The 27,002-nt window shown below is 35.9% G+C and overlaps 2 protein-coding genes and 1 pseudogene across 13 annotated transcripts in view; 1 reads left to right on the plus strand and 2 right to left on the minus strand.

The window, feature by feature from the left end:
* Window positions 1–10,946, plus strand: part of ZNF571 (zinc finger protein 571) — a 20,241-nt gene extending 9,295 nt beyond the window's left edge. For all 4 annotated transcript variants that reach the window (XM_082439337.1, XM_082439338.1, XM_082439339.1 and 1 more), the window contains one exon: window positions 1,955–10,946. In XM_082439337.1, coding sequence (XP_082295463.1) covers window positions 1,955–3,648 — 1,694 coding nt within the window. In that variant the 3' untranslated portion in view covers window positions 3,649–10,946. The remainder of the gene's footprint in view (window positions 1–1,954) is intronic.
* On the minus strand, window positions 7,975–22,370 carry LOC309649399 (small ribosomal subunit protein eS4 pseudogene; annotated as a pseudogene). The gene has a single exon. The product of its transcript is annotated as a small ribosomal subunit protein eS4 pseudogene (transcript).
* A 135-nt stretch (window positions 22,371–22,505) lies between these two features.
* ZNF790 (zinc finger protein 790) overlaps window positions 22,506–27,002 on the minus strand; it is a 94,664-nt gene continuing 90,167 nt past the window's right edge. For all 8 annotated transcript variants that reach the window (XM_082439342.1, XM_082439343.1, XM_082439345.1 and 5 more), the window contains one exon: window positions 22,506–26,604. In XM_082439342.1, coding sequence (XP_082295468.1) covers window positions 24,926–26,604 — 1,679 coding nt within the window. In that variant the 3' untranslated portion in view covers window positions 22,506–24,925. The remainder of the gene's footprint in view (window positions 26,605–27,002) is intronic.

Here is a 27,002-nt window from a genome sequence, read left to right on the forward strand (position 1 = left end):
GCCAGATGGAGATTAGAAGGATGGGTCTCATGACGTTACTGAGTAGGTTATTGTCATGGTTCAAATGGGAGTTGCTTTGGGCGTCCTCGGAGTGTTGGCAGTGGTGTTGGGGATAAGGAAACAGATTCAAGAGCTATTTAGGAGATAGACTCAGTAGGACTCGAGGGGGTAAGAGTCAAAGGGGCCTTTCAATATGCCTTCTGCTTTTCAGACTCCATTTTGTTGTCTTCAGCCATCACCCCTTTTGCAGTTTTCCCAGTTATTCTTGCATTGATTTAATGACAATAAAAAGAACTACTTACTTGAGTACCTTTTCATACATACTCCTCACCCTCAGAAAGGTTTTAAGATTTGGGTATTCTTATCTTCACTTTCTTTATCCCACTAGGTTGTCATTTAGCACCTTACCCTGTGTGGTCTCACAGTGCTTCCCACCCCAGAATCATTAGACTTATATTTCTTCCCATTTTTATTATCATGTTACTATAACATGGAGAGCAGTTTGGAATCTAAACTGGATTTATCTGGTCCCTTACACTGTTCCGTTAATCACCATATTCCAGTTGGTTTCTTTCCTACTGTCTTGTAAACCATATTGTGCTTCTCTGACAGAAAGTAGAAGCCAGATACTCTCATCCCAGTACATTTTGCTGACGAGTTGGTGTTAAATTGAGCCGTGTGGGGGTTTTTGTTTACAGTTTGCAGTTTCATTGTACTTTACTGTTTACAGTTTCATTGTACTTTACAGTTTACAGTTTCATTGTACTTTATAGTTTGCAGTTTCGTTGTACTTTACAGTTTACAGTTTCGTTGTACTTTTTAGCAAAAGCACGTTTTCCTCAGATTTCTGACTCTTATTTCTAAAAGACCGTTTGAACTTGAATTTACTGATATATGTTTATTTTCTTTCCCACTACCATCCTCTATTACATTCTACAGCCTATATGCAGTGTTGCCAGAGTGTGCCTGGGGCTCCAGTCACAGTGGATAGTGTTCTTCTACATTTGAAAATTTACACCCATCTCTCAACTTTGTTCAGAATAACATAAAATTTTCTTTAGTGTATGAAGTTGTCACTATTTCTAGAACATTATAGAACCTTATGCTTTTCTGGGAAATATGAGAACATTTGGCCTTGAGTAGAAGATACTGGAAAGAAAGACCTGAAAAAATACATGAAGGGAAAAAGAAAACACTGTGTTTGCTTTCTATGTTCTGGGGAATAGCTATAAAGAGGCGTATTTTTCCTACACTTGAAGCTTGAGGAATAGGAGGATCAACATAAATAAAGAAAATGTAATTCCAAAATTGCAAAGATTGAAACAAGAATGAAGAAGAAGGTGCAGATGTAGAGAATAAGGACATGGCATGGACCCAATTAGAGTTTTCAGTGATAGTCTTTCTGAGCAGCTGGCATTTAAGTTAGTACGTTTTAGACAAAAAGGAATTGGCCTTGCAGAGAGCATTCGTGGCAGATGGAACAGCATGTGAGGGAGTCTAAAATGCATAAGAATTTGATAAGAGGCTATTACAGTGAGAGATGGGTGGCTTGGCCTAATGTGGTTGTAGTGGATGTGGTCAGATATTTGATAAATTTTGACAGGAGAGCTAATAGGATTTGTTGATAGATTGGCTATCCACCCAGGCATTTGTTTGTTTATTTCCAGGGGTGTTTTTGTGGTAATTTTATAAGCTTCCTTGGTGATTCTAATCCACTCCAAAGTTTGAGAACCACTGACTTAATCTGTTTTCTTAATTAATTTTCCCCCTATAAATTCCCCTCATTCTATGTTCTCTCCTTGTGCCTTTTTTTAAATTGCACAAAATTTTTAGCAATGTTTAAGCCATTCTGTTCTTATGAGAATTATCATTTTATCTGCCATTTTTACCTTAGAAGGTTTATTTTTTCTTACAAACAAAAACAGCAGGAATTTGCTTTCTTGTTATTTTACAGACTTGGAATACAGCTGTGAGACCAAAAAGTCATGTCCAGAAAAGGGAACTTATGAAATGGAATCACTGCAATGGGAGAATATGAGGAAACCTATCAGCCATAACCTTGAGTGCAATGAGCTTGGAGAAAATACAGAGTGCAAAGGCAAGTTTGAGGATCAACAGAGAAGTCAGGAAAGACCATACATGCACATGAAAATTACCTGTAAAGAAGAGGCCACTCAAAGCCATTCCATGTCCCCTATTCTTCATCAGATAAATCCTACCAAGGAAAAATTGTACAAATGTAAAGAATGTAAACAAGCTTTCAGCTACTTGTCATGCCGTATTCAACATAAGAAAAGTCATAATAAAGAAAAACACTCTGACGTTAAGAAATGTAGGAAGATCTTCAGCAAAAAGCCAACCTATATTCAACATCAGAGGATTCAGAATGGTGAGAAACCTTATGAGTGTATGGAATGTGGAAAGGCCTTTGGTCGTAGTTCTGATCTGATTCAACATCAGAAAATTCATACTAATGAAAAACCTTATCAATGTAAAGCATGTGGGAAGGCCTTTATTCGTGGTTCACAACTCACTGAACATCAGAGAGTTCATACAGGAGAGAAACCATATGAATGTAAGAAATGTGGAAAAGCCTTTAGTTATTGTTCACAATATACACTCCATCAGAGAATTCATAGTGGTGAAAAACCTTATGAATGTAACGAATGTGGGAAGGCCTTTATTCTTGGCTCTCAGCTTACTTACCATCAGAGAATTCATAGTGGTGAGAAACCCTATGAGTGTAAGGAATGTGGAAAGGCTTTTATTCTTGGTTCACACCTTACTTATCATCAAAGAGTTCATACTGGTGAAAAGCCTTACAGATGTAAAGAATGTGGGAAGGCCTTTTTATGTGCCTCCCAACTTAATGAACATCAGAGAATTCACACAGGTGAGAAACCCTATGAATGTAAAGAATGTGGAAAGGCCTTTTCTCGTGGCTCACAACTTACTTATCATCTGAGAGTTCATACAGGTGAGAGACCCTATAAATGCAAAGAATGTGGGAAAGCCTTTATTTCTAATTCTAATCTTACTCAACATCAGAGAATTCATACAGGTGAGAAACCTTACAAATGTAAGGACTGTGGAAAGGCCTTTATTTGTGGCAAACAACTTAGTGAACATCAGAGAATTCATACAGGTGAGAAACCCTTTGAATGTAAGGAATGTGGAAAGACTTTTATTCGTGGTGCATATCTTACTCAACATGAGAAAATTCATGGTGAGAAGCATTATGAATGTAAGGAATGTGGGAAGACCTTTTTTCGTACCACACAACTTACATATCATCAGAGAATTCATACAGGTGAAAAACCCTACAAATGTAAGGAATGTGACAAAGCTTTTATTTATGGCTCACAACTTAGTGAACACCAGAGAATTCATAGAGGTGAAAAACCCTATGAATGTAAGCAATGTGGGAAGGCCTTTATTCGTGGTTCACACCTTACTGAACATCTAAGAACTCATAATGGTGAGAAACCCTATGAATGTAAGGAATGTGGGAAGGCCTTTAGTCGTGGCTCAGAACTTACTCTACATCAAAGGATCCATACTGGTGAGCAACCCTATGCATGCATCCAGTGTGGTAAAGACTTTAGACGTCATTCACAACTTATTCAACATATGAGGCTTCATAATTGAGAAAGCTTTATATATGATTTAATATAAGAAAGCCTTCACCCATCTTCAGCAGCTCTGGAATATTAGAGAACTCATATTATGTTTGTAATGAATATAGGACATCCTTTTGATTGTGTTCAAAATCAACTCATTTTTAGAAATCTTATATTAACTTCATGAATGCAGAAATAAATGACTTCTGGAACCCATTAAACATTTTAAAAAAATCTCTATAACCCTGGAATGTAATGCTGAATTATATCCTTTATTGAGCACCATCTCTATTTTAATATTTCCTAACTGTGAAATTGGATAGGTTACTTAACTTTTCTGTGCCTCCATTTCTTTATGTGTAAAATACTATAATGGTATAATAATGATCAAATTGTAAGTGATTAAACACATGTAACTCCCTTTGGACAGTATCTGATATTCAGTGTTATTATCGTTATTATTATTATCATTATTATTATCATCATTATTAATGCTATTAGAGAAGTCAAATGGTGGAATATTTTATAAGTGCCATAGAAAGATGTAAACATTCTATTACCATCTATCCCCTTTTGAACCCAAATAATTTATTCTATGACAAGAGCTTTAGAACATAATAAGAGTATGAAGGCCTCTATTTTAGAGCTCATAAATTTTGCTGCACCAGAAAATTCATACTGGAAAGAAACTCTATGGAAGAAATTTCTTTACGGTTGTAGAGCTTTTTTATAAAATCAAGGAGAGGTGATTTTTCTACAACAAATTACAAAAGCAGAAGTCATTTCCCACATTTTCTAATTACTACTTTAAGGATAAAAGAATTTACCAACAAAATGATAGCCAAGTTAATGCCATTAAAAAAAACCTATAAAATATTGTCTTAAATGAGAAATCAAAGCAAAATTTACCAACTACAGTTTTTCCTCATTATCTGAACCTAATCTATTCCTGATAACATGTTGAACAGTAAATTTTCTGATGCCCAAACTTCAGAGCCTCCCTACATCCCATTACTTCAAATGGGAAAAATAATGTTTCCAACCCATTCAAGTACCCTAACCAATTTTCCCAAACATAATTTAAATTCAAGTTAAACCACTTACATGACTTCTTTCAGGGATTTCTGAATAATATAAAACATTTAAAACCCAGTTAACAAGTAATTAATTAGCAGACATGTTTGTGCATGCAATTATTTTGAACATTATAAAGTATGAATTATGTTTTTCTTTTACAATTCAAGGAACAGATACTATGACGATATATAATGAAATGTATTAGTACATAATGGAAATAAATAACAATTAGTAAAATAAAAGAAGATAATAATAAAAGTAAAATAAAAGACATTGATAGAAGAATTGATACAAAATTTCCCAAGACAATACTTTTCCATATGCGAGGCACTCTGCTGTTTTCTATTACATAGTCTGTAATGAACACTGCAGCCCACTTAGTTGTCTTCACAACTTAATATTGTTCATTATCCCCACTCTAAAAAACACTGGTTTTACATATATATTACAAAATTATAATCTAAATGTTAATCCACCATTTTTTAAACAACAACAAAAAGATAAGTGTGATTGAGAACCATTAGAACACTCTGAATCATTAGTGTAACCACGGTGATGCCAATGCAGTCATGCATTCTCCGCTCAGATTAGACAAACTGTGCCATCATTGGTCAGTTGTTTACAATTCAGGGACTACCATTATTGCCCAACTAAATTTAAAGAAAATGTAAATAATGGAATGTAAGTAGAATGTTATGTGCTACAATGATAATAAGTTATTGATAACACCTCTGACAAGTAATATATATGCATGTTAGCAGCCTTTTGTAGAAAATACCCAGAACCAGATTTTGCTAAGATACATTCAAGAAATAATAATCTCAAAATACCTTTGGAGATGAAGTGTTCTGCCTCATTGCATATAAGGCCATGCATAACCAAATTTTCTTATTGGCTTAATGAATTCCACTTTGAACAAGCCAAATTAAAAAATTGTAAGAAGTCCCGCAATAAAGAAAATATTACCTTGTTTAACCCATTGTTTCCCAGTCCTGACCATGAATCCCTTCTATTCCATAATACTTAATATTTTGTGTTGTGAACACACTTCGAGAAATCTATTCTTGACCAAAAGGAATAATTATAAGAGGAAATTTAAGGCATAATTGCAGTTATTTAAATTTAGTGGGTGGTATAATGCTTTTCTGTTCTACAATCAGTCACTAACCTATACAGGGACAATCCTTCTAGCTTAAATTTTCACAATCGTTTCCCTACTCTGTCATCTTAGATCAATTTAGTAAGGTTTTTATTCTTGATGCTGTTGTTACAAGATTGTTTAACAGGAGAAACTTGAATGAATGCTAATTATCTCAGCACTGTTATGTTTATTTCATAAATCAAATTTTAAAACTTAGGGTTTACCTTTTAAGGTAGTGGGAGGGGATAGGAATGTACACTAATCAAAGGATTATTAAAGACAAATGGAAGTCGTGGCTGCAATACTGGTTTAGTTGCTACTTTAAGATATATTGATATCATCATAACTGTTCAAAATTAAGCTTTATTTCCCTTACATGCATATAATTCTTTTCAAAAGTCATTACATTCCTCTTACAACATTCCATATTAAAGTTTACGCCATACCAAAGAAATAGTGCAAAAAATTAAAAAATAGCTGAGTAATATTCCATTGTATATATGTGCCACATCTTCTTTATTACTCAGCTATAAAAAGAAACGAAATTGAGTTATTTGTAGTGAGGTGGATGGAATTAGAGTCTGTCATACAGAGTGAAGTAAGTCAGAAAGAGAAAAACAAATACAGTATGCTAACACATATATATGGAATCTAAGGGAAAAAAAAAAAGGTCATGAAGAACCTAGTGGTAAGACGGGAATAAAGACACAGACCTACTAGAGAATGGACTTGAGGATATGGGGAGGGGGAAGGGTAAGCTGTGACAAAGTGAGAGAGTGGCATGGACATATATACACTACCAAATGTAAAATAGATAGCTAGTGGGAAGCAGCCGCATAGCACAGGGAGATCAGCTCGGTGCTTTGTGATCACCTAGAGGGGTGGGATAGGGAGGGTGGGAGGGAGGGAGATGCAAGAGGGAAGAGATATGGGAACATATGTATAAGTATAACTGATTCACTTGGTTATAAAGCAGAAACTAACACACCATTGTAAAGCAATTATACTCCAATAAAGATGTTAAAATAAATAAATAAAAATTAAAAAATAAATCACCTTCACTATCTCCCAACCATCTACTGTTAAAACTTTGGTTTTTATTTTTTGTTGTTTCCTTCTGTTTTCAAATATGGTCCACAGCTGAATGTAATAAGAGTATGTTTTAATGGGATAAGTACCCATTTATCTGTAACTTGCTTTATTTTGTTTAAACTTAAAAAAATTTATTTATTTATTTATTTATTTGGTTGCACCAGGTCTTAGTTGCAGCAGGTGGGCTCCCTAGTTGCGGCTCACTGGCTCCTTAGTTGCGGCATGTGGGTTCCTTAGTTGCGGCATGCAAACTCTTAGGTGCAGCATGCATGTGGGATCTAGTTCCCTGACCAGGGATCGAACCCGGGCCCCCTGCATTAGGAGCGCAGAGTCTTATCCACTGCACCACCAGGGAAGTCCCTCTTTAAACTTTTTATTGTAGAAAATTTCAAATGTATACCAAAATAGAATAGTAAAATGAACAGCCGTGAACTTACCACATATTTTTAATAATCACCCATTTTTTGCCTTTCTTGTTTCATCTTCCAAATATTTTTGGCTAGGATATTTTAAAGCCAAGCCAGTATATTATGTCATTTGCCCTCTACATATTTCAGTGTGTATCTTGAACAGCTGACTCATTTTACAAATTTTATTAATTATAGTTGGTTTATTTGAGTAGGATTTAAATGAGGTTTGCACATTGCATTTGGTTGGTATGTCTCTTGTGCACTGTGCTTTTCTTATTTAAAATGCCTACAATAAAACAGGAACATTGTAACAGCAATGCCATGATATATCCTACCCATTCCCCCCAAGCTGGGTATTCAGGTTCTTTCTTTCTTGTTTTTGTTTGTTTGTTTTCAGTGTACAACCAGGAGATTTTTAAATTCATGGTCATTTGTGGGGTTTTTTTGTTTGTTTTTTGTTTTATGGTGTGTGTGTGGTTTTTTTTTTTATTGGAGTATAGTTGCTTTACACTGCTGTGTCAGTTTCTGCTATACAGCAAAGTGAATCAGCCATGCATATACATATATCCCCTCTTTTTTGGATTTCCTTCCCATTTCTAGGTCACCACAGAGCACCAAGTAGTATTCCCTGTGCTATACAGTAGGTTCTCATTAGTTATCTATTTTATACATAGTAGTGTATATATATCAATCCCAATCTCCCAATTCATCCCACCCCCCCTTCCCCCTTGGTATCCATACGTTTGTTCTCTACGTCTGTGTCTCTATTTCTGCTTTGCAAATAAGATCATCTTTAACATTTTTCTAGATTCCACATATATGTATTAATATACCATATTTGTTTTTGTGACTTAACTTCACTCAGTATGACAGTCTCTAGGTCCATTCCCATCTCTGCAAATGACACAATTTTGTTCTTTTTTATGGCTGAGTAATATTCCATTGTATGTATGTACCACATCTTCTTTATCCATTCCTTTCAAGTTATTTCTTTGTTGCTGCAAACCAGTGCAATAAATATCCTTATATGCTTATTTTTGCATGTTGGTTTTTTATTTCCATAGAATATATTCCTACAGATTAGACTGCTAAATCAAATTATGTGTACTTTTTTTATATTAACAGGTTATGCCAAATTTTAAAAAAGTAAATTTACATTCTCATCATTAATGTATGAGAGTATTCATTCCCCATAACATCAGCAGGGGCAAAAAATATGGAATTCCTTTGGAGTCATGATGGAATAACAGGTTTGGACAGGACCTGATCCCTGACAGAGAGAAACAAATGTAGTGAGCAACATGATCACACCAACTTTCCACCTAGAGACACATTCTGGATAATGAGAAAGGCGGCCCCAAATAGAGAGAGCATCCTGCTGTTACTGTGTTGAGAAAATGAGGACCATGAGACTGACATGCCTGCAAGTTGCAGGGCAGTTAGGTTGAGGAGGGAGGTATGCAGAGAAGAGTTTCAGAAATGTACAAAAAAGTACTTTTTAATCTTTCCTAAAAGAAGTAGGGTGTGATCCTACAAGACCGGGCAAAAAGTAATTAAGGAGCTGCTACTTGTAAAATGCCCAGAGCTGATACAGAGCAAAGATATGTTCTAATTCTGACCCTGATGGGATGGTCACCCATACTATTTATTAGGTAGCCCAGAAGAGTTATGTATTAGGAGTAGAGCTAAACTATCTGTAAAGCAAACACTTCAGACCTATCCTAAACTGCTTTTTAAAAGCTTCAAAAGAATCAAGCCAACTTGCAAGTAATGTAACTGCCTGCAGAGCAAAGCTCAACACTTTAAAAGAATAACAATAACCACCATTTAACAATGTAAATTTCACAATGTCCAGTATCTATATGATGAAGTAGAAAAATGTGACAAAAGACCAGGAAAAATCAACCAGTTGGCCCAGACTGAAGTGGCGGGGAAAATGGTATTAGTATAACATTATTAAAGAAGCTGTTATACTTGATATACTGAAGACTTTTTAAACCATAAATATAATGAAAACAGAAATGGAAGATATATAAAAGAACAAGATGGAACTTCTAGAAAAGAAAACTATCCAAGAAGAAAATTTTATTAGAGATTAAACACAAAAGAAGAAAAAAATCAGTGAACTCAAAAACATGCCAGGAAAAATGAAGCACAGAGAGAAAAAGACTGAAAGAAGAGATCCCCAGTGACCTTTGGGAAAATATAAAGAAATTTAAGATACATATAAATGGAATGTCAGCAATATGGTGGAACAGAATGTCCTGGACCCTCTTTTCCCCAACAAACCCACTGATTCTGCAATTCATGGAAAAATTCTCTTTGTGAGAAATCTAGAAACTAATTGACAGGCTTCTGCACACCAAGAAAATGCAAAACCCGACTGACCAAAACTTGTAGGGAGGTATGGGACACCATCCCGCCAAAGTCTCAGTCCCTGGTGCAATACCAAATGATCAGTGAGAAGCCCCCTAGCTACCAGCCTCACACAGGGAAGGAAAGCAGATAGTTCATACATCCTGCACTCTAGGGAGCTCCCCAAAATACTGGCTACTGTCTTGCCAGTCATGGAGCTCCGACAGGTCCAGCAAAGTCTAGTCACCCAGTGGAGAATGGAGATGGTGGCTTTGGCTGGTAGACACCATAGATCCTTGCCTTTGTTCAGCAAAGTGAGCAGATGAGAAATACCAGCCCTCAACTTCACTGTGGGGAAGGAAAGAGTTGATACATGTGTTCAATACTCCAACTTTGCTGGGGCTACCCAAAGAACTGGCATCTTACATAACAGTCTTAGAGGTCTGACAGGTATGACACAATTATCCAACTGGGGGAAAACAGACACTGGTTTGTTTTGGTAGGTACCATAACTCCCCATCCTCAGCTCAAGAAGAGTGAGTGGGCAAAAATCACAGTTGTCTACTTCTTCCTTGGGAGGGAAAGAGTATGGAGAGCCTCCCCCAGAATATCTGGACAGGCTGATTGATAGGGGTCTTCTTTTCCAAAGAAGACATAAAAATGGCCACAGGCACATGAAAAGATGTTCAACATCATTAATTATTAGGGAAATGCAAATCAAAACCATAATGAAAGTTTATCTTGCACCTGTTATAATGGTTTTTATCAAAAACACAAAAATTAACAAGTGTTGGAAAGGATGTGAAGAAAACGGAACTCTTGCACACTGCTGGTGGGATTGTAAATTGGTGCAGCTGCTATGGGAAACAGTACACAGGTTCCTCAAAATTTTAAGACTAGAACTGTCATATGATACAGCTATTCCACTTCTGGGTATTTATCTGAAGGATACAAAAGCATTAACTTGAAAATATATGTGCACGCTATGTTTACTGCAGTATTATATACAAGTCAAGATATAGAAATTACCTGTCTCCATTGATGGATGAATGAATAAAGAAGATATGGGGTACATATATTTATAGGAATACTACTCAGTCATAAAAAAGAATGAAATTTTGCCATTTCTGACAACATGGATAGACCTCGGTGGCTATTGTGCTAAGTGAAATAAGTCAGAAGGAAAAAGACAAATGCCATATAATTGTTACTCATATGTGGAAACTCAAAAACAAAAAGCAAAACAGAAAATGAACAAAACAAAATAAAAACAAAGTCACAGATACAGAGAATAGATTGGTGATTACCAGAGGAGAAGTGGGCTGGAGGGTGGGCCAACGGGTGAAGGCAGTCAATTGTACCATGATGGATTGTGACTACATTTTTGGAAGTGACCACTTTTTAGTGTATGGAGATGTTGAATTATAATGTATACCTGAAACTTATATAATAATTTTTAAAAAGAAGATGAAGAGAGAGAACAGGGCAGAAAGACTATTTCAAGAAATAATGTTTGAAAATTCCCAAATTCAGTGAAAAACAAATCTACACATTCATTAAAGAGATCCACATTCAGAGACACCATAAACTGTCAAAAGCTAAGACATAAAGAGAAAATCATGAAAGCAGCAAGGAAGAAGAAATTCAACATGTACAAGGGATCCTCAGCAAGACTAACAGCTGTTTTCTGATCACAAACAATAACTGCTAGAAGGCAGTGTGATGATATATTAAAAGTGCTGAAGGAAAAATACTGCCAACCAAGAATTCTTTATCCAGTGAAAGGTAACTACACAGGCAAATATATAAAAGACAATATAAATGTACATTTTGTTTGTAACTCTTTTTTTTCTCCTATTTCATGTAGAAGACAACTGCATAAAGCAAGAGTTACAAATACATTTTTGATCAGCATGCTATGTATAAAGATGTAATTTGTATGACAATAACAGCACAAGAGAGGAAGAAGAAAATGGAACTTAAGAGAAGCAAGTTTTTAGATACAATTGTAATTAAATTGCAATTAATTTGAAACAGACCATTATAAATAAAGATATTTATTGCAATACCCACAAAAAATAGCTGAATAAAAAGTACTAAAAAATGACAATGGAATTATAATGACACGATAGAAAAATGTCTAACACAAAGGAAGGCTGTAATGGAGGAACAGAGGGAAAAAAAAGATGTAAGACATAGAAAACAAATAACAAAATGGAAGTTCTTTCTCATGAGTATAGTAAAAGTAAATAGATTAAGCACTCCAATTAAAGGTAGAGGTTAGCAGAGAATTTAAAAATATGATTCAACTATATGCTGAATACAAGAGACACTTAAGATTCAAAGATAAAATTTCAGAACTGAAGGACAGAAAAAAAGATATACCACGCAAACAGCAGAAAAACAAAACTGGAGTGGCTATACTACTACCAGATAAAACAGACATCAAGACAAAATTATCAGAGACAAAGAGATACATTCTATAATCAAAAAGCATCAATCCAATCAAGAAAACATACAATTAGAAGCATATATGCAGGGACTTCCCTGGTGGTCCAGTGGTAAAGAATCCACCTTCCAATGCAGGGGACGTGGGTTCGATCCTTGGTCAGGGAGCTAAGATCCCACATGCCACGGGGCAACGGGGCAACTAAGCCCACACGCCACAACTACTAAGCTCGTGCACCTTAACTAGAGAGGCTGCGTGCCACAAACTACAGAACCCATGGGCTCTGGAACCCACGTGCCATAGCTACAGAACCCACGTGCCCTGGAGCCTGTGCTCCACAACTAGAAAGAAGCCCACATGCCACAACGAAGAGCCCCCATGCCTCAACAAAGATCCTGCGTGCTGCAACTAAGACCTGACACAGCCCAAAACAAAACAAAACAAAACAAAACAAAAAATCCATATAGGCACATAACCCAGCAACCCAAGTGTCCAGCACTAGATCAATGAATAAACAAATGTGGCAGATACATAGAATGTAATATTATTCCGACTTTAAAAAGAAGGAAATTCTGACACCTGCAACAATATGGATAAACTTAAAGACAAAATGTCAAAATATATGAAGCAAAAACTGACAATTAAAGGGAGAAATAGATAATTCAACAATAATACTTGGGGATATCAACAGTTCACTTTCAATAATGGATAAAACAACTGGGCAGAAGACCATCAAGGAAACAGAAGATTTAAACAACATAACCAACTAGACTTAACAGACATATATAGAAAACTCCAACCAATAAGAGCAAAATACACATTTTCCTCAAGTATATATGCAATTTTTGCTAGGATAAACCATATTTTAGGCTAGAAAACAAGTCTAATTAATTTAAAAGGATTTAAATCATACAAAGAATGTTCTCCAGTCATAATGGAATTTAAGTTAGAAATGAATAACAGAAGGAAATGTGGGGAATTGACAAATATGTGGAAATTAAACAATAGTCTTAAACACCAATGGGTCAAAGAAGAAATCACAAGAAAAATGAGAAAATACTTTGAAATAAATGAAAATGTAAACCCAACACAACAAAACTGGGAAGCAGCTAAAGCACCATAAAGAAGGAAACTTACAGCTGGTAAATGCTCATGTAAAAAAAGAATAAAAACCATATGATCCAGCAATTTCACTTTTTTAAAAAAATGTGGTATTATCTTTAATTAAGTACAAAGACTTTTCCAATCATGTCACCTAGAGATCATTTTATCCACTGCTCTGTTTGGCCGCCAGTCTCGTCTCTCTCCTCAGCAGTGATAAGGCAGATACCCTTTCCATGGGGAAGAGAGATCCATGGTTTGTTGCCTTTGCCAATAACGAAAACGTTGCAGAGACGGGTGGCAAAGCTGTTGCCATTGGCGTCTTTCACATGAATTACATCAAAAGAACCAGGATGTCTCTCTTGGTTAGTGATCACACCAATTCTTCCCAGGTTAGCACCTCCAGTCGCCATGCACAGGTTACCAGTGTCAAATTTGATGAAGTCAGTAATCTTGCCAGTCTCCAAATCAATTTGAATGATGTCATTCACCTTGATGGGGGGATCAGTGTAGCAGATGGTGTGAGTATCATGGGTCACCAGATGAGGGATTCCTTTTGTCCCCACAAAGATCTTTCTCACTTTGCACAACTTATACTTGGCCTCCTTAGGTGTAATACGATGAACAGCAAAACGACCCTTGGTGTCATAGGTCAGATGAAAATTCTCTCCAGTCTTGTCAATGCTGGTGACATCCATAAAATCAGCGGGGTAGGTTATATCAGTGCGGACCCTGCCATTAATCTTAATAAAACACTGCATGCAGAACTTCTTTACTTCATCTCCCATTACGGCATCTGTTCCTTAGGAAAATGATTAGGGGGAGACATTCCCTTAGCTTGTGGGGACTGGTAGATGGATGAGGAGCAAACACACCAGTCAGTTTATCCAGCATCCAATGCTTTGGAGCTGATATGCGCTTCAGGTGCTTCTTGGGACCATGAGCCATGGCTACGCTAGGCATGAAAAGAGCCAGCAATTTCGCTTCTGAGTGAAATTATAAGTGATGGTTAGGCCATTTATTTATTTATGTATGTATGTATTTATTTATTTATTTAGGAAATGTTTTTAACGAAGAACACTTTTTTAAAATTTATTTTATTATTATTATTTTGGCTGCATTGCGTCTTCGTTGCTGTGCACAGGCTTCCTCTAGTTGCGGCGATCGGGGCCTACTCTTTGTTGTGGTGTGTGGGCTTCTCATTGTGGTGGTTTCTCTTGTTGCAGAGCACAGGCTTCAGTAGTTGTGGCTTGTGGGCTCTAAAGCACAGGCTCAGTAGTTGTGGTGCACAGGCTTAGTTGCTCCACAGCATGTGGGATCTTCCCGGACCAGGGCTCGAACCCATGTCCCCTGCATTGGCAGGCAGATTCTTAACCACTGCACCACCAGGGAAGTCCCATACTTGAGAAGTTTTTAAACCCTCTTTCTTCAAATATATTTTCAGCTCTGCTTTTTCTCCTCTCCTTCTGGGATTCTGATACGAATGTTAGATCTTTCATTGTTGTCCCAAAGGGCTAAGAGCTTCCACTTTTTTTTTTTCAATCTATTTTCTCTCTGTTGTTCAGAATGGATAATTTCTTTTGATGTATCTTCAAGTTAATTGATTACTCTGTCATCTCCATTCTGCTACTGTGCCCATCCCAGTGATTTTTTAAATTTAGTTATTGTATTTTTCAGTTCAAATATTTACATTTGGTTCTTTCTTGTATCTTTTCTTTCTTTCCTGATATTCCCTCTCAGTCTTTCTCTCTCATTTGATTCAAGAGTGTTTTCAAATGCTTGTTGCATTTTTACGACAGCAGCTTTAACTCATTATCAGATAATTACATCTGTTTGTTCCCACTCACATTTAGATTTTCCTGGTTCTCGGTATAAGAAGAATTTTTTAATTGTTTCCTTGACATTTGAAGTATTAGGTTATGAGACTCTGGTTCCTATTTATGTGTGTTTAACTTTTTAATTAAAACTGTCAAAATGTTTTCCAAAGTGTTTGTATTATTTAAATTCCCATTAGCAATGTACGAGATTCAGTTTTTCCTCATCCTTTGCAACATGTGGTATATTCAGTTTTTTAAATGCTAACTATTCTAATAGGTGGCATAATATTTATTTATCTGTTTTAACTTGCATTTCTCTAATGACTAATGATGTTGAATATCTTTAGATGCATTTATTTGACATCTGTATATGTTCTTTGGTTATATATTTGTTCAAATCTTTTGCTCATTTTTATATTGGAGTATATTATTGGGTTTTGAAAATTCTTTTGTTTTATAAATTTATTTATTTATTTTTGGCTGTGTTGGGTCTTCGTTTCTGTGCGAGGGCTTTCTCTAGTTGCGGCGAGTGGGGGCCACTCTTCATTGCAGTGTGCGGGCCTCTCACTGTCGCGGCCTCTCTTGTTGTGGAGCACAGGCTCCAGTCACGCAGGCTCAGTAGCTGTGGCGCACAGGCCCAGCTGCTCCGCGGCATGTGGGGTCTTCCCAGACCAGGGCTCGAACCCATGTCCCCTGCATTAGCAGGCAGATTCTCAACCACTGCGGCACCAGGGAAGCCCTGAAAATTCTTTTCATATTAAAATCCTTTATCAAGTATGACTGGAGAATATTTTTCCCAGTTGGTGGCTAACCTTTTCATTTTCTTAAGTGTCTGTTGAAGAACAGAAAATTTCAATTTTCATGAATTATTATCAAATTGTTCTTTAAATTTCAGTATAATGCCCAAGAAAGTTTGGCCTAACCCAAAGTTCTATAAGTTGTATGGTTTTAGGTTTTACATTTTATATCTATGATAAATTTTGGTTATTTTTAATATGGTGTGAGGTATAAACCAAAGCTTTTTTTTGCATATGCATATTCATTTTTTCTAGCACTATTTGTTGAAAAGACCTTTATCCATTAAGCCACCTTTGCACCTTTGCCACAAATCAGTTGTCCATATACATGTTTGAGTCTATTTCTGAACTCTTTTCTGTTCCATTGACCTATTTGTCTATCTTGATTACAATAACACACAATCTTGATTAGTTTAGCTTTATAATAAGTCTCAAAGTCAGGTAGTCCATGTCCTTCAACTTTGTTATTATTTTTCAAAGTTGTTTTGCCTGTTTCATATCCTTTGCATGTCCACGTGTATTTTAGAATCAGTTTCCACAAAAAAAAAAAAAAAAAGCTAAAAGCTTCCTGATATTCTGGTTGGAATTTCATTTCATCTACAAGTCAATTTGGAAAGAACTGACACCTTAATAGTATGAAGTCTTCCAATCTCTGAACATAGTCTCTCTCTCCCCCTGCTTATTTAGGTCTTCTTTAAGTTCTCTCAGCAGTGTTCTTTAATTTTCATGGTATATACCTTGCACTTTTTCTACATTTGTCACTAAGTATCTAAGGCTCTTGAAGGTGTTCTAAGTGCCATTTTTAAAATTCAAGTTTCAGATTGTTCATTGCTAGTACATAGAAAATAATTTACGTATACTAATCCTTATCCTGCGACCTCACTAAACTCACTTATTAGTTCTAGTAGCTTTTTTTGTAGATGCCATCAGAGTTTTTTCATATAGACATTCACATTTGTTAATGTAGTTTTATTTCTTCCCTTTCAATCTGGATACTTCCCCCCTCCCCCTGCACTGGCCAGAGCCTCTAATACAATGCTTAGTATAAGTGTTGAGACCAGACATCTTTCTGTTGTTCCTGGTAGTAGGTCTTTCACCATTAAGTATGATGTTAGCTGTTAGCTTTTCAGATACTCTTTATTGATCGAGGAAATTCCTTCTTTTCCTCTTAGCTGAGTTCCTCTCATTAATGGATGTTGGATGCCTAATACTTTTTTATTGGATACCAGACATAAATTTTGCCCTGTTACGTGCTGCATATTTTTGTATACCTATATTTTTTATCTTTGTTTGTGATGCCGTTATTTGGAAAGTTTGATCCTTTTGAGGTACACTTTTAAGCTTTGTCAGGTGGCCTCAGAGTAGGGCTTAGTCTATGGCAAAATTTCCCCACAACTGAAGTAAAATCCTTTGAGTACTCTACTTGATCCTATGTGAAGTCTCAGGTTTTCCACTTTGGCTGTTGAGAGCAGGAATTATTCCTAGACCTCTATGAGCTCTGTGTAAGTTCCCTCCAATTCTTTCAGGTGGTAATTTTTCCCTGGCTTAAGGTAGTTTTTTCACATAAATGTATTGATGAGTACTTAAGGGAAATTCTCTGCAGATCTCTGAAAATCTTTGTGTAATTCTCACCTTTTTGATGTTCTGCCCTGTAAATTCCGATGACATTGGCTTCATTGGGCTCCTCATCCTATTTCAACACTAAGAGATCACTGGGCTCCACCTTGGTTACCCCTCCCAGCTATAAACTGTGCAATCATAGGGGTCATCTCATTTCTTCTCTCAGGGATCATCATCCTTCATTGGAATTGAACATTTAAAAATGTTCAATGTCTTGAAAACCATTGTTTCACCTATCTTGTTCACCTTTTTAGTTATTTCAGCTGTACAAGTAAATCTGGCCAATTTTTCCATCTTGGTCAGAAGCAGTCAACTGTTCAGTCTTTTAATGGTGACTTGATTAACAGGATTAATAAAATGAATGCAAACATATCACACTTTTCCTTTGTTTAAATTTAAAATGTTTTGTTTAGGAACTATACTGTACTCTGTGGTTATGAAACATTCTCAGATGTTATGTTGTAAAAGTTTTATTTTGTCTTTTGCTTTTAAATCATCAATCCATCTGGAATTCATTTCCATGTATTATTCCATGACTGCTTGATTGCATTCTTATATGGATACTCAATTGTTCTAGAACAAGTTACTGAAGAGGTGTTCATTCCCCAGAGCTCTGTATTGCCACCTTTATAACTAATTAAGTGGTCCTATAAGAATGGATCTATTTCTGACATCCTTGTTTGGTTCCATTGGTCTATTTATCCATATGCATGATACCATCCTGTATTACTATCTATACATTTATTTCTTAATATATGATAGGATGTTCTTCCCTGTTGTTCTTATTCTTTAAGTGTCTTTCTTATTCATGACCCTTTGCATTCCCATATAAATTTTAAAATTAGCTGGTTAAGTTTTGAAAAATTCCTGTTGTCATTTTTTTTTATTGGGTTTGCTTAAATCTCTAGGTCAATTTTGAGAACAAGCAACTTTACAACATTGATTCTTTAACATATTACTGGGGTAAAGAGTTCATTTTATCCAAGTCTTTGAAATGTTCTCTTAATATGCTTTCATTGTTTTCTGTAGAGGTCTTTTGTTATACTTATTCTTATCAGTTATTTTTAATGCTATTGTAAATGTGTATTTCTAAATTTTAATTTTCTTTCTTTCCTTAATAGGAGAACCAAGAGAAGAACCCTAGAATTTTGAAGCAAACACAAGACCTCTTCCAGATGTCTAATTTTACCCTAAGAGATACTGCATGGCTAACCAGAGGATAATACATGACCATACATGTCGAATTATTCACCATGAAGTTGGTATTATTTATTCTTTCAAGACATCTGGGATGCGTGCAGAAGTCCATCATTAATTTTTGAAGATACAGTTTCACAAGTAATTGGCTCAGACTCCCATGTGGCATCTATTCTCATTGCTACTTCTCCCACAGATAACATCTATAGCCCCATGGGCAACATGATCAGTTGACTAAGGAAGAAAACTTGACCACGTTATGTTGGCCGAGCCATAGACTTCTGCAGCATTATATTTCTTCATAAGCACAGAGTATGAAGATATTTGTGTGCTATGTGAATGCTCACCAAAGTGCATCCATTTTAGAGAAGACTCCAGAGAAGTAGATAGAATGTCAGTCAACCTCTTTACCCAGCTCCACTACCATTCACTCAGTTGTAATGAATGGCAGGGATGGAGGTTATACATAGGAACATTGACTTCCTTTCAACAAGGCTAATCTGGATACTGCCACTGCTGAGTGCCCAACCTGCAAACGTTTAAACAGAAGCCTGATGTCACTTTTCTCTAAAAAAGGCCAGTCACCCTTTTGGTGATATACTGACTACACTTTCATAATGGAGGGGGACATGATGGCCATATGGGGTGGAGGAGAAACAGGTGATTAATTAAGGATTTTCTATTACTATCCACCATTGAGGGACTTACTGAATGTATTATTCACCATCATTATAATCCCATGTAACAGTGGTTCTAAATGAATACATAATTTTAAAGCAAAATAAATAAGGTAGTGGTGACATGACAATGAGATTTACCTGTCTTACCATGGATCCCATCAACCCAAAGTAGTCTGTCTTAATAGAATGGTAGAATAAGTAATTGTAAACTTAATTATGGTGCCATCTGGCAGGAAAAAACCCTTGTTTAGGTTGGAGTACTGTTCAGGATGTTGCTCTTTCTCAAAAAACCAGGATAGGTCTAGGAAACAAAGAACAGAGCAGGTCCTTTCATTATTACATCTCACCAGGCCCAGTAACTAGTGTTCATACCCAACCACTAATATTTTTGCTTTCCATTCCTATTTTGGGCTTTGCTATTTCTCAATTCTTAGTTCCAAAGGAACCTTCTGCTAGGGGACAGAATGACTCCAATGACCTTATAACTGAATCTGCCATTTTGCCATTTGGGGCTCTTATAACAGTGACAAAAAGGCAAGGGAAAGATGTCAAAGAATGACATCCACAGAAAATCATCCTGATTATCAAAAAGAGGCAGGAAAGAGTATATTTGGAACCCAGAGAAATCCTCTGTGGTGTTTCTAGCACTTCCATGTTCACTGGTAAAAATTAATGGATTACAATAGCAACTCCAAAGGGACAGGATGAATAGCTCAGACCCTTCAGGAACAAATGTGTCAACCCAACAATAACTCCCAGCTGAAAGTTAATGGTAGAGTCTAGGCAGTGGGCATATGAGGTCTACTGTAATATTCTTTCAGCTTTTCTGTATGTTTGAAAATTTTATAATAAAATCTTGGACAAAAAAAGGGATGGAGGGAATATAATCTGCGATGCTGTTAGCAAAGGGAACATGAAATAAGTATCTGAAGGAAATATTAAATATCGATTATAGTCTCAAGACTTGCAAAAAGGAGAATTATAGTAGCTCTATATTCTTTTTTCCCTGATTTGTAGTGTGTGTGTGTGTGTAAAAATGATAAATGCTTACTTTTGTTCCTTTCCTTATCAAATTTTCAGAATAAGCTGGTACTCTGGCAAGCTCCATAAAAGGTTCTATCAAAAAATTTTTCATTTTGAATTTGGAAGGTTTACCTACAATCACTGTTTCAGTCCACTGCAATAGCTTTTACATGCTCAGATTATCCTACCTTTGGTCAGTTCCTTCAGGTTGACATGATTCTACAGTCTTTGACAGCTTTCTTGCTTTTAGGCATAAAAGATATGTCAGGATAATCATATATACATCTCCTACCCTTGACCTGTTCATATGCCATTTCTCCAAGGAGCCCTTGCTTCTTTTTATAGAAAACAGAATTTAGGAACCACAGATTGTACACATGAAAACATGGTGCTCACTGCTTCCATGTCACTAATGTTTTTAGACTCCTTCATTGGACAGAGGTAGGAAATGCACACTTTCAATTCACATGAAAGACTACAGGCATTTTACTTCTTTTTTATTTTGCAAAAATTGAATCCTCATGAAATTGTTATGTACTTAATTTTGGACTCACCTACAATAATATCAATATTACCATTAACAAAAGGCTAGTAAAGCAAGCATAGATTTCTTTGTATTTCTCTTTGTCCTTGAGATATAGCTCTCCTACTACGTCAAAATATTTTAACATCATTTGAAATTATTCTTCTTTACATTGTTATGTAATAAGCTGATGGTGAATCAAATTCACTGGTTTTGATATTAGGATTGCTATTTCCCCTTTGACTTCTTTTTTAAAACAAAAGTCAGTATGTAAAGTATCTCCATGGATCCAAAGTAAAAATATAAAACAAGGTTCAACCAAAGATAACTACCTTCCATCCTTGCTCCCGCCCAACTGTTGTTTCACTTTCTTTTTGAAAGTATAGGTATATATAGTACTCCTCTCTTCCTTTCACAAATGTTAGCATAATATACATATTATTTTCCACTTACCTATTTTTTCATTTAACCTATCATGAAGATCGCTCCATAGAAGTATACAGCTGCACGATATTCCACTGTTACATAAATATGTTAATTAAACCAGTTTATGCTGGACATCTGGATTGTTTCCAGTCTGCTGCACTTATATATAGTATTTTTAAAATTTTTGTGCATACCACATTTTATAATTTTACCAATGTATCTTTAGGATAGAAGCAAGGGTCTGGGTCTTATGGGATATGCATAGAGATTACACGTGGACATTGCTCAATTCCCTCCTATAAGAGTTGTACTGTTTTACATTTTCAGCAGCAATGTGAGAGTCCTTGTTTTTCCAGTCTTGCCAATAGAACATTTTAATACCTTGTTGGATTTCTGTCCATCTGATTGGTTGAAGTGGTATCTCAATGTAGTGTTACTTATATTCTCATCTCAACTTTTAGACTCTTTATGGTTATTAGTTCGTGATATAGTTGCAAATATCTCCAATTTGTAATTTTCCTGTATCTTTGTTAATATTGCTTTAGTCCTACAGAAAATTGACTTCTCCCTCCTTATTTCTACTGGATTTTTGATTCATAGTTATTGATATCGCAATTCCAAGGTTATAAAGGAATTCACTCATGTTTTCTCACAGTACTTGTTAAGTTTCTCTTTTTTCCCCCCTTTTGGATATTTAGATCTCTTGATTAGCTGGGAATTTACCCTGCTTTACACTGCCAGGAATGAATCTACTTTTATCCCCTACATTTTATCCAGATGCACTAAGACTAATTATAACAAGTTGTTTTCCAACATGGTTGTAGTAAAATGGCTCCTGAGAAGAAAGGTGGTTAGGGAAAAACTAAGGGCTTTCTGTCATCTATAGGATAGGCTAGAGAAGACATTATTAATATTCACAAACATATCAATGGAGTGGAGCTCAAGAAGCATGTACCTCAGGCATTCAAGGAGATCCAGAAATTCACCATGAAGGAGATAGGAGTAGTAGATAATACACTCAACAAGGCAGTCCAGGCCAAAGGAAAACGGAATGTCTCATACTTATCTTTATATGGATGTCCAGAAAGTTCTAAATGTTATTTTTCTCAGTGTACTTGTCACCTTAAAAAAAGTTTAGTCAGCATGAATGAAATAGCTTATTAATAATAAAGCAATATAACAAAAAATTTTTTTATTTTTCCCATGAGTTGTGAAATTCCATAGAAGACAGTAATTTGGAGGGAAGTACTGTTCCCTAATACTGTTTCTTTTTTTAAATTTATTTATTTATTTATTTATTTTTGGCTGTGTTGGGTCTTAGTTGCTGTGCGCAGGCTTTCTCTAGTTGCATTGAGCGGGGGCTGTTCTTTGTTCCGGTGTGTGGACTTCTCACTGCGGTGGCTTCTCTTGTTGCAGAGCACGGGCTCGAGGCTTGCAGGCTTCAGTAGTTGTGGCTCGCGGGCTCTAGAGCACAGGCTCAGTAGTTGTGGCGCATGGGCTTAGTTGCTTCGTGGCATGAGGGATCTTCCTGGACCAGGGCTCGAACCTGTGTCCCCTGCATTGGCAGGCGGATTCTTAACCACTGCGCCACCAGGGAAGCCCCCCTAATACTGTTTAACTACTGTTAAATAACTGAATTATAAATATGCTAAATATATGTCCATATATTCACTATTCCTTAATTCATGTAATACTAAAAGGTACCAAGAAAATGCACATAGAATAAACTTATTAAGTACTAAACTGAGAAGGTTACATTTTCATCATATTTTGCTGTTGTTTAAACTGTAGAATTACCACCCATCCAGATCAGAGGTTAAACATTCTGAGTAAATATCATTTGACTATCATATTTTTTTTTTCATGTATGTTCATGAATGAAATTATTCTGGAATATGTTGTTCAAGGGCTACATCTAATTTTATTATCAGAATTATGTTATTTAGTCTTTTAGCATGAGTGAACAATTTTTCCATAGGATTTTCTGTTCCTTCAGGGGGTAGCCTATACAATTATCTGGTCCTCCATTTTTTTTTAAAAGTTTGCTTCCAATTAGCCCTTTTTATTTACTCTCAAATTTTAATCACTTAAGATAATGTTTTCCTAGAAAATAAACTTTATTTTCTACATTTAAAAATTTGTGTCTAATAGTTTATATATATTTACATGACCTTCAAAAATTCCTCTAAACATATGGTTATATCACATTTCTCCTTTCTTAAAATGTGGAGGCATTGCCAAAGTCTAGTAAATAATAGTTTTCTTCAAAGAAACTTTTGATTTAAAATAAAAATCCTTTAGTATTGTTCTTTATTCCATGATTTTTGCATTATTTTCATTAAATCTTTCCATCAATTCACTTGGAGGCATTTGCTCTTATTCTAGCTTGTTTGAGTAATTATTATTTAACTTGATAAATATTTGGACCCCACAATATGACAGGCACTGTTCTAAGAGCTGGAGATACAGTGGTGACAAGAAATAAACTGCCTTCAATCTTCTTGGTTTTATACACAGAGCAATTTCCATTGAGAAGTGCTATGGCCACATTCATAGGATTTGATTTACAGGAGTCTCATTATCATTCACATCCAAATTGCCTGTAATTTCACTTTTGATCTACTCATTAATCTGAGAATTGTTTATATATGTAGCACTAAACTTCCAAGAGGTCAGAATTCATTTGGCTATTTTCTAATTTCCAAAATTTAATTGTGGAGATAAAATGGATTATGCCATTTGGCTTTAGAAATTTGTTAGAAACAAATCCCTTCCAAATGCCTTAAAAAATGCTGAGCACTCAACAATCCCACTTTCATGAAAACCATAAGGCTTTCTTTATAGTATGAGTTTTTTTATGTAGAAAATGAAATTAATACTGAATCAAAGCTTTCTTTGCTTCATTCGATTTTACCAGTTTTTCTTCAGAATTAACATTCTGCTGTTCAATAAGACATACATACAGATGGCATATTTGTCTATAATCTCTTAAGGTCTTCCTCTCATAGAAATGGTCTAATACTATTATTAATGATGGTCATTAAGTCATTTAAATCCTCAAACTCATTTAACCCTTACAATCTAATAAGTAAGCAAACATAGTATTAAGTTACTTTCCAAAAAATTAGGAGGTAAGAGGTACTGAAACTAAGACATACCAAATAAGTTGTATGACACAGCTTAAGGCTTTTCCAGATTAATTACAAAACACAAATTCACCTTTGGTGTGATTTTGTGGAACTGCAACAAGATTTAAGTAGTGATGGAAAGTTTCCCTACGAGTTAGACTTCAGTTCTATGCAGCATAATATCAATGATGTGGAGAATCTTTTGAGAATGATTCAGAAGGGATTCACACTATCATCTTACTTGTAGGACTTTACCCTGATATTCTATAATTGATAACCAATCAGTAAAGCTTTCCTCTATTAATATAGATTGCATTAGGAATTCTTTGCTGTTGAGTGTGTCGTGTGCTCTGTCAAAAGGTCTTCCAATGTTATTTACACTACAGGCTTTCTCAAAAGAAGGAATTAACTGACATCAATTAACAAGTCATGAATAAAGATTTTTCCTACATTTTTATATCACAAGATTTCACAAGAGTGAAATAAAGTGAGAGTCTGGAGAAAATGCCCTCTCAAAATCTTTACGTTCATAGGATTTCTCAAAAGTGTAAATACTCTGGTGTTGAGCAAAGTATGAGTCATGACTAATGGTGTTCCCATAATCTTTCCATTGATAAAGATTCTCACCACTGTGAATTTTCTGTTCAGCAAAATAAGAATGGTGACTAAAGATCTGGCCACTTTCCTTACATTTATAGGGTTCTGCATCAGTATGAATTTTCCTATGTCGTGTTAGTTGTGAACCCCAGATAAAAGACTTCCCACATTCTTTACATACGTAAGGCTCCTCACCAGTATGTATTCTCTGATGTCGTGTAAGTTGTGAACCCCAGAGAAAGGCTTTTCCACACTCTTCACATTCATATGATCTCTTTCCAGTATGGATTTTCTGATGTCGATTAAGTTCTGAACCACGAAAAAAGGTCTTTCCACATTCCTTACATTCATAGTTTCTCTCACCAGTATGAATTTTCTGATGTCGATTAAACTCTGAACCATGAATAAAGGTCTTTCCACATTCCTTACATTCATACGGTTTTCTCTCATTATGAATTTTCTCATGTTGAGCAAGGTATGAGGCCCATATAAAAGTCTTCCCACATTGCTTACATTCAAAAGGTTTCTTACCAGTATGAATTCGCTGATGTCGAGCAAGGTGTGAACTCCAGATATAGGCTTTCCCACATTTCTCACATTCATAGGGTTTCCTACCAACATGAACATTCTGATGTTGAGCAAGATTTGAACCACGAATAAAGGCTTTTCCACATTCTTTACATTCATGAGATTTCTCACCAGTATGAATTCTCTGATGTTGAGTTAGGTGTGAGCCACGAGTAAAAGCTTTCCCACACTCCTTACATTCATAAGGTTTTTCACCAGTGTGAATTCTCTGATGTTTAGTAAGATGTGATCGCTGACTAAAGGCCTTCCTACAATCATTACATTCATAGGGTTTTTCACCAGTATGAATTCTCTGATGTCGAGTAAGGTCTGAGCCACAACTAAAGGCCTTGCCACATTCTTTACATTCATAAGATTTCTCACCAGTATGAATACGCTTATGGACACTAAGTTGTGAATGAAATCTAAAGGCCTTCCCACATTCCTTACATTTAAAAGGTTTTTCACCAGTATGAATTCTCCTATGACCAGTAAGACTTGAGCGCAAACTAAAAGCCTTCCCACATTCTTTACATTCATATGTTTTCTTAGCAGTGCAAACTGTCTGATATTGAGTAAGTTCTGAATCAGGAAAAAAGGTCTTCTCACATTCCTTACCGGCACAAAATTTTCCACCAGTGTGAATTAATTGATGTTGAATACAGTCTGTGTCAGAACAAAATGCTTTCCTACACCCTTTAAATTCATTCAGTTTCTTTACTGTATTAAGTCTCTGAAGTAGATTAAAAGTTGTGTGCTGGTTAAATGTGGGAATTTTTTCACAGGTGAGTATCATCTGCTTAAAACATTCTTCCTGGTTTTCCTGTTGTGTTTCAAACTGACCTTTGCTTTCCCAATCACCATTAAAACATATACATTCAAGGCTATGTTTTTTACAAATTTCCATTATTTCCCACTGAGGTAATCCTCTGTCAAAAATGTCATTTTTTGGTGATGTCTTGGTCTTACACCTGGATTGCATGTCTGAAAAATAAGAAAACAAATTCATACTGTTTTACTGTTCAAAAAGAACTAAAATTTCCAATGTAGATATAAGAAGTAAATCCTAAAATAAATAGAGCAGGGACTTCCCTGGTGGTACAGTGGTTAAGAGTCCACCTGCCAATGCAGGGGACACGGGTTTGATCCCTGGTCGGGGAAGATCCCACATGCCGAACAGCAACCAAGCCCATGCACCACAACTACGCAGCCTGCGCTCTAGAGCCCACGACCACAGCTACTGAGCCCATGTGCCATAACTACTGAAGCCCATGCGATCTAGGGCCCGTGTGCCACAACTACTGAGCCCATGTGCTGCAACTACTGAAGTCCGTGAGCCTAAAGCCCGTGCTCCGCAACAAGAGAAGCCACCACAATAAGAA

This window comes from Balaenoptera physalus (assembly GCF_965194825.1).
Source record: "Balaenoptera physalus genome assembly, chromosome: 19".
Lineage (NCBI taxonomy): Eukaryota > Metazoa > Chordata > Mammalia > Artiodactyla > Balaenopteridae > Balaenoptera > Balaenoptera physalus.